The following is a 9,158-nucleotide window of genomic DNA, read 5'->3' as shown; positions in this document are numbered from 1 at the left end:
AACATTATGAAAGGCATAATGGATAATTTTGATAACATTAAATTTTAAAAAGATTTGCACAAAAAAACCCCCAATGTAGCCAAGATTAGAAGGGAAGCAGAAAGCTGGGGGAAAAAAATTTTTATAGTCAGTGTTTCTGTTGAAGGCATCATTTCTAAAACACTTAAAGAACTCTTTCAAATTTATAAGAATACAAGTCATTCCCCAATTGATAAATGGTCAAAAGATATGAAAAGACAATTTTCAGATGAAGAGACTAAATCCATTTCTAGTCATATGAAAAATGCTCTAAATCACTATTGATTAGAGAAATGCAAATTAAGATAATTCTGAAGTACTATCTCATACCTCTCAGATTGGCTAAAATGATAGGAAAAGACAATGATATATGTTGAAGGAGATGGGGTAAAACTAAGACATTGATGTATAATTAGTGGAGTTATGAAATGATCCAACCATTCTGGAAAGCAATTTGGAACTATGCCCAAAGGGCTATCAAAACATGCATATCCTTTGTTCCAGCAGTGTCTCTACTGGGTCTGTATCCCAAAGAGATCACAAAAAAGGGAAAAGGACCCACATGCACAAAAATGTTTGTAGCAGTCCTTTTTGTAGTGGCAAAGAACTGGAAATTAAGTGGATGTCCATCTGTTAGGGAATGGCTGAATAAATTATGGTATATGTTCTATAAGAAATGATGAGCGGATGCCCATCACTTGGAGAATGGCTGAATAAATTGTGGTATATGAATATTATGGAATACTATTGTTCTGTAAGAAATGACCAACAGGCTGATTTCAGAAAAGTCTGGAGAGACTTACACGAACTGATGCTGAGTGAAATGAGCAGGACCAGGAGATCATTATATACTTCAACAACAATACTATATGATGACCAGTTCTGATGGACCTGGCCATCCTCAGCAATGAGATCAACCAAATCATTTCCAATGGAGCAGTAATGAACTGAACCAGCTATGCCCAGTGAAAGAATTATGGGAAATGACTAAAAACCATTACATTGAATTCCCAATACCTATATTTATGCCCACCTGCATTTTTGATTTCCTTCACAAGCTAATTGTACAATATTTCAGAGTCCAATTCTTTTTGTACAGCAAAATAACGTTTTGGTCATGGATACTTATTGTGTATCTAATTTATATTTTAATATATTTAACATCTACTGGTCATCCTGCCATCTGGGGGAGAGGGTGGAGGGTAAGAGGTGAAAAATTGGAACAAGAGGTTTGGCAATTGTTAATGCTGTAAAGTTACCCATACATATAACCTGTAAATAAAAGGTTATTAAATTAAAAAAGAAAGAAAGAAAGAAAGAAAAGAAATGATGAGTGGGCTGATTTCAGAAAAGCCTGAAAAGATTTACATGAACTGATGCTGAGCGAAGTGAGCAGAACCAAAAGAACATTGTACAAAGTAACAATAAGATAATATGATAATCAACTGTGATGGACTTGGCTCTTCTTAACAATGTGGTGAGTCAAGGCAATTCCAGTAGACTTGGGATGGAAAATACCATTTGCATCCAGAGAAAGAACTACGGAGACTGAATATGGAGCAAAAAGAGTATTTTCACCTTTTTGTTTTCTTTTTTTTTTTTTTCTCACAGTTTTATTCCTTTTGGTCTGATTTTTCTTGCACAACATGACAAATATGGAAATATGTTTAAAAGAATTACACATATTTAACTTGTATCATATTGCTTGCTGTGTTGGGGAGAGGGGAGAAAAGGGAAAGAGAGAAAAATTTGGAACACAAAGTCTTTACAAAAATGAATGTTGAAAATTATCTTTACATGAAAAATTTTTTTAAATTTAAAAAAAGTCACAGAAATTAAGTGATGGAAAAGAATTTGAATATAGGACCTCTGATTCCAAATCCAGCACTCCTTCCATCATACTGTGCTACTTCCTAGTCCTATGACTATGTGACCCTTTTCTCAGTAGGTAAGTTTTCACTTCCTAATGGAATATCTCTTTTCTGTTCAGAGACTCAGAAAGAGCCTCAGATCACTAACAAAGATAGCTTTCTGAATCTGATTTAGAGCTTATGACAATACTCACTCTATCTTCTGGATTCATTATGATTCCCCTAGACAAAAGTATTGTGCTACCTTTGCCCATATCAGAGGTTGGGAATATAACTTTGAACCCTGGCATCCAACACATCAGAGCTATCAATCAGCTATGTCTCTCACTTTGGTTAATTAGAGGGATTGTTTTATTATTTGGATAAGAGTAAGATAATGCCAGTTTGGAGGTTTACCTAATAAAACAGAAACATTAACTTGTTTTAAGTAAAAAATTAATGCTCAGTTAGGGTGCAGACTGTGTCATATCTGAACATTGTTTTCTTCCTCACAACTAAAAACAAGAATGCTTAATAAGTATTTGTTAAATTAAATTAAATTGAGAAATTCATGAGAAATATAGACTTGTAAAAGCTGGCATTTTGATTCTAAAGCTAAATGTTACTGGGAATCAGCAGGGAACTTGGAGAGACAGGAGGCAGCATGTATCAGAAAAGTCAAATCACTACCCCTACCTTGACCTCCATCTTTCCTAAGGTCCTGATGGAGACAACCCAGGACTCTTAGCCCAAGAGGCCTGGGAATAGCAATTCTTCCAGTCCCATATCCTCAACTATCACTCTGCAAAGCAACTCCTACAGAGATGCAGCCTGGTCACTACAGCTACAGGTATTACAAAGTGCCAAAGGCCCAAAATAGCAAGTTCTTGCCACCAAAGTTCTTGGCACAATCAAATGGTTCAACGTCAGAAACTGATGTCATTTAATCCATTGGAAATACATTATCAAATATGTTATCACTGTGCCCTGAGGACCTGCAACTGAAACCTTCTCCATATGTTATCTCTTATAAGAAGGTGAGCTCCCAGAGTGCAGGAGCTGTCTTACTTTTCTGTTTATATTACCATTGCTTGTCACCGTGGTTACACAGTCAGAGCTTAATAAATGTTTTATTCATTCATTCATCTTGCTTCAGGAACTTGTCAGGTTTTGAAATCTCAATTAGATTTCTTATAAAAGTCATATTCCTTTACAGGAATGACACAGATTTTGAATCACTCTGCATTTTAAAGTGAGTGAGCTCTGCTGTACCTCATGATTAACACAATAATGTACCAAATTTTATGGATAATTTTTAGTTTTTCATTTAAAAAAGTAATCAACAGCTAGGGGCACAACGGACAGAGATGGGACCTAGTCAGGAAGATCTAATTCAAATCTAGTCTCAAATTGTTATGTGACCTTGAGCAAGTCATTTAAACTCTGTTTGCCTCAGTTTTTTCAATTGTAAGATAGGTATTATACCAGCAGCTCCCTACCAGGTAGAGGATTACATAAAATAGTTGGTGCTATATAAATGTTTTTTTTTTCTCTTCTCCCTTTCCTTCCCTTTTCAAAGACTATAGAATAATATCAAGAATGTTCGATTGTGCAACAAAGGGTCCAGTTTCAAAATCTAGTTCTGCTGCCTACTACCTTACAAGGTGTTCCAAAAATCTTTATGCTCTTTTAAGCTATTAATACTTAAATCATCACTTTGACTTTTAGGGACATACCATCTGTGATCTTAGGGATATTTTTTTAACTTGCTCTGGGCTTTATTTTTCATCAGCCATAAAGCAAATTGTTTGGCCTAGATAACCTTTAAAGTTCCTTGCAGCTTTAAATCTATGGTTCTTTATATCTGAAATTTAAGGAAATCAATCTTTGTCCTATAGGATTCTGCTTAGTGAATTTGATAGTGAGTTCTACAAAGCACCTATATATGCAATTCCTTCAAAATCCCCAAATCCCCAAGTATGTCTCTTAGTCTTTAGACATATAAATCACCAATGCAAGACCTGTGCTACCTAGAGAGAAGATCATTGACAAAAAGGAAGGCTCCATATACACCAAAATAGTTACAGCAGCACTTTTGTAATAACAACTAACAAGAAACAAAGTGGGTGTCCGTCAGATGGGGAATGATTAAACAAACTTACATTGATTGCTTTAGGAATTGATGAACACATATAGAGCAACTTGGAAAGACTCACATGAATAGTGAAGTAAGCAGAATCAGGGAAACACACAGAGAATTGAAATATCAAAAACAAAACTGTTTCAAAAGTATTTTAAAAAATAAACTTGGCTCCAAAGAAGATATGAGAGGACATCCTTCCCCTTGCTCCTTGGCAGAGGTTGGGCATCCTGGGCCCAAAGTTATATAACATATTTTCCCATGTGTTGATTGGTTTAGTTCAAATAAAAGAAAATCTGTTACAAGGAATGGTTTTCTTGGAGGGCAGAGAGAAGGATAAAGGGAAATATCTATATAATGTAAAAGCTAATTGTACCAATAAAAATATCATAAGAAAAAATAAATGGGGAATCTTGGAAAGGATCATAGGATAAAAAATTCAGAGAGTCACCTGATCTAACCTCTTCACTTTACAGATAAGGAAACGAAAGTCAGAAAAGGGTACCCAAGTGTCCAAGCCACACTGGTAGAAAGCAAGAGATCTGGCACTCAAAGCCAGGTCAACTGGCTCAACAGCAAGAATGCTTTTCACTGTATCACAGCTGCCTCTAAGGGACTGTCAACAATTTCATGGCCATGTGAACAAACGTATAAATAAAATCTACTTTGAAGCTTTTGTTGAGTAATATCCTTGTGCTTTGATTTTGCTGATGAAAGTTATGTTAAGGGTTTAATTTAGTATAAAATAGGATTAAGTAATTTCACCTTTGTCATTTGGGCTCCATAAAATGATGATCCTGGCAAATAAAAGTTAAGAGATGAAAAAGAAAACAAAGCATGTAGACTTTCTGAGAGTTCCTGCCAATAATACATATCATTAGATACTTAGGGCCTCTGATCTGATCTTTTCCCAAAAAGTAAATTCAGTTTGTCCCAAAATATAAACATATAATGCACTTGGGATATAAGCTTGCCAAGTACTTCTTATAAATGACTAAGCTGTGAGTGCAACGAACTTGAGGGCTCAGAGGAAATATGTCTCTGGAATTCCTCACAGATGGGCTGCTGCCTATCTTGACATTATAGAATGAGATTAAAGAGAAGAGCCCTCCTGAATTCTCCTCTTGCTCATTATTCAGCATAATTAGATATATGTTTTTTGAAGGGAATAAACAAATAAGTTATGGCATTTACTTTCATAATCTTTGGTCAGACTCTGAATTAATAAAAATAATCCTTTCACCTAAGCCAGGAAGTGTTTGGTGGGTTTTTTAAGTTACCTTATGACTTCCACACTAGAAAGAGAGGCTTCTTTCAGAAAACTAAGAACCATGAACAAGTAATACTTTTCTTTTTATTCTGGCTGGTGGAACTTTCCTATCGTGACCATAATCCCCTCAGAATTCAAAGTCTAATAAAAAGGAAACTTTTTGAGGTAGTACTCATATTTCTTCTTGTATTTGTAATCCCATTGTCTAAGACAACGTTCTTAAATGTTGTTGGTTTGAATTAGAGGTCATACTTTGGACACTGGCTTTTGCTAAACTCAAATTACCTTGGGTGTGCCTATTTATTGGACAGAGACAACAGCTTCCACTTTAGCAAAGGGAGAAATATATTTTGAGTGGCTTAGAAAGAACTTAGAGGAAAACCAGGATTGGTTTAAGAAACTAGGGATATTTATCCTAAAAAAAGTCTTAAGGAAAATAACTGGAGGATCAGGGTAAGAATGGTTAAAAAAGAAAAAAAAGGCTACATAAAGCTTTCTGGAGCCAATAATGTGTTCAAGAGGTGACTGGATAGAAACCCATCCAGGTTTTTATAGTTATAATTCATTCTTTACACAGAGGACTACACTCCAGCCCAATGTCCTCTGAGGTCCCTTCTAGCATGACAAATCCATGAGTTTGTGAGAGCTTTCCAGATCTGTCATTCTGAGCTTCAGCTACTCAAAAACATGGGTACTTGTGCTATATGTAGCTCACTCAAAAAACAAGACAAAAATTCATAATTGCAGAGGAAAAACCAACTTTCCCCTTCATTTTTTTCAGACTATTGGAAGAAGTGATCCCAATAATGCACATGATGGACCATGTCACTTCCATGTTAAAAAATAATTGGTGAGTCATTATTATCTCTAGAACCATATACAAACTCCTTAGCCTGGTATTTCAGGCTCTCTGAAATTTGGTTGTAAACCTCCTCTCCAACCTTGTTTTACATCTTTCTTTTCTTACACTTTGCATTCTAGTCAAACTGCTTAAACTGGCTATTCTCTGAACTCTGACATTCCATCTCCCTCTGTGCATTTGGGCAATTTGTCTCTCATTCCTGGAAAACACTCTCTTCTTTTCTTCTTTTCCTTCAAGATCAAGCTCAAGTACCTCCCTCTGGGAAGCCTTTCTCATAACCATAGGTGAAAGGATTCTCTCCCTCTTCAAAATTTTCCAGATACTTTTTTCTGACTTTGTCCCCATCACTAGCTCCCTTGTATTCTTTCAATCTTCATACATGTTATATCTCCTCCCTACCACCACCATTAAATGGTAAATCCCTTAAAGTCAGGGACTATGCTGTTTTTCATTTTTGTATCCTAGGCATTTAGCACAGTGACTTGCATGTAATAGGTAATTAATACATGTATATTAAATTGAATTATTGAAAAAGAAGCCCTTAAATAAATACCTATATATACCTTCCAAGATTATTTGCTGGTCTTACCGTTTTGAATGGTAAAACTATGTAATAAGGCCAAACCATCGAACCAATGATTATAAGTAGTCTCCCCAATGGTGTGCATGCCAGGGCCGTTCCGTAGAAGAGTACCATGAAGCCAAGTTGGCAGCTCACCTGGAGACAGAAAGAATATTTTACTTTCATTTTTGCAATTAGAACTCAGACACTGAAAAAAATATAACGAGTAGCAGTTGCACAGCCTCAAATGTATAAAATCCAAAATACTAGAAATGAGAGCTTAACAGGGGGATATTGTTTTTTCACTATGAGCTGTTAGCATATCAAAATTAATCCTGTTCTGCATTCCAATGTTGATTTTCTAAAATAATTTTTATGCTTCTAGTGAGAGTTGTCAAATAAAAAAAGATAAGATTATCCATTAGCACATTCTATTCTTTTTGTTGAAAGATAATTGATGAGTTAGAGATCAAAGAATTATGGAGTTAGCTAGGAAGAAAATTAAAGGCTCAGCGCCTTCCACTTTACAAATGAGGAAACCAAGGCTAAAGATGTTAGATGATCATTAATCAGGTAGCAGAGTGAACAGAATTTGAATTCAGGAAAACCTGAATTCAAATCCTACTTCTGGTATTTACTAGAATCATCTTGAACATCTTTAAAAACAAAATCTGTCAGGACGACCTATGTGATTCCAGATAATCACATACTATTTCTCAGTCTCAGTTTCATCATGTTATAAAGTAAGAATAATATTAGCCCTACCCCCTATCTAATATAATGTACTCCATAAGGTTGTTGTAAGGACTGAATAAATAATATTTTTAAGCCATGCTCAGGCAAAGGTATGGAGTGTCGCTGAACCAAATTAAAATGAAATTAATAAATGTTTAATGAAATAAATAATACAACATATTGTTAATCTATGATTTTCTGAGTTTATATGTGACTCCAATTTGAGTTTGACTCTATTGATATAAAGTATTTTGCAAATCCTAACATGGTATCATTATTATTATTATTTCTCAAGGTCACATAAGTAGCCCAGAAAGATCTTATTTTGAAAGATTTTCCAAATCCCAAATACTGGTTACAAACCAGTCCTTCTTTCATTAAGTTCCTTACTGGAAACACTGCCTTTAATAATGATAAGCAAGCCAACCGCTACTGTGCCAACGTGGAGAGGGCCAAAACCTCTCTGTGTTTCACTCGGATTCTGGAGCCAAAGAGAATCCATGGGCTATTCTCATCATTGGGTGTAATTAAGCTGCTGCGTCCTGGCTTTGAGTGGCACTGACCTAGTTAGGTACCTGTCCGGTAGTTTAGAATTAGTTACTTTCACCAACAGCCTAAGGGATGTGCAATAAAAGTGATAGCAGCCAGAAAGAGAGAGATCATAAAAAAGGCCTCAATATATGAATCAGTTGAGTGCCTGCTATGTCCAGTGATGTGCTAAAGGATGAAGGGAATAAAGCATGAAATCTAATAGGAGGTATACACCTTCAAAAAGATTGAGAAAATGTGTATGAGTGTATGAATTATATACAAATATGTGAAAGTATATGTATGGATAAATAAAGGTATTTACAAATCCGTATATATATATATATATATATATATATATATATATATATGAGGGTTTGTATCCATATATGAATTTGTGAGCATATTCCTAGCCCAGTCTCCCTCACTTCTTTATTTTCAGTTTGCCCAAAGGTTTCATCCATCTGAGAAAGACTAAATTTTCCATCACAGCTATCATTTCTTACCTCTAATTTTGGCTCTCAAAGGCTCTGGATGTTCCTTCTTGTTCTTGCCAAAGATCATATCCATGGCAGAGGAGAGACTATATTGCTGCTGTCCTGATGAGTAACAAAAATGACAATATAATTAGAGGAAGGAGAAATGAACTGGAAAGATAGCTTTTTCCGTTCTTTACCCTCTCTTTTTCTCCCTTTTTTCCCTTCCCCTATGAGAGTTCTTCCCAGCTCTATCTTCCTGCTTCCCTTGCTTCTCTCTATCTGGCCCTTTGCCTTCACAAGTTACTGGTGCCTTTATCTCACTTTCTGCACACACACTATTTATAAAAGATCTTGACTGAAGGTCAATTGCCTGTGACTGTGTCCTAGCAGATCTTTAATGCTCAATGCACTCTGCAGTTTGTCATCTGTAATGGGCTGAGGCTTGAGTTGATGCACTGAGGTCCCAAGTACGTGAGGCTAACTAGTAATTGGGCTATACTCTTATTAATATACATGATTGGATAAAGAATGGTCCCTGCCCACTCTCCATGCAAGTCCTGATGTGTTGTATAGGAAATGATGATTTTGGTGGGTGGAGGCAGAGAGAGACAGGAAGAGAAGCTGGGAGAGATTGGGCCTGGGTTCGAGACTCTGAGCTGCTGGTTGTGTGGCTGCTGGTCGAGCTAGCTTCTTGACTCAGCTGCACACATTGCT

General features: G+C 36.0%; 1 protein-coding gene across 1 annotated transcript in view; it reads right to left on the bottom strand.

The window, feature by feature from the left end:
* The window catches only part of BCO1 (beta-carotene oxygenase 1), a 41,620-nt gene extending 32,880 nt beyond the window's left edge, over positions 1-8,740 (bottom strand). The window contains exons 1-2 of the mRNA XM_003757855.3: positions 8,472-8,740; positions 6,730-6,858 (exon numbers count right to left, since the gene is read on the bottom strand). Coding sequence (XP_003757903.1) covers positions 6,730-6,858; positions 8,472-8,535 — 193 coding nt within the window. The 5' untranslated portion in view covers positions 8,536-8,740. The remainder of the gene's footprint in view (positions 1-6,729; positions 6,859-8,471) is intronic.
* Positions 8,741-9,158: the final 418 nt, after the last annotated feature.

This window comes from Sarcophilus harrisii, chromosome 2, assembly GCF_902635505.1.
Source record: "Sarcophilus harrisii chromosome 2, mSarHar1.11, whole genome shotgun sequence".
In the NCBI taxonomy this organism is placed as follows: Eukaryota; Metazoa; Chordata; class Mammalia; order Dasyuromorphia; family Dasyuridae; genus Sarcophilus; species Sarcophilus harrisii.
Note: the sequence above shows the minus strand (reverse complement) of the source record. Positions and strands in the feature narration are given on the sequence as shown.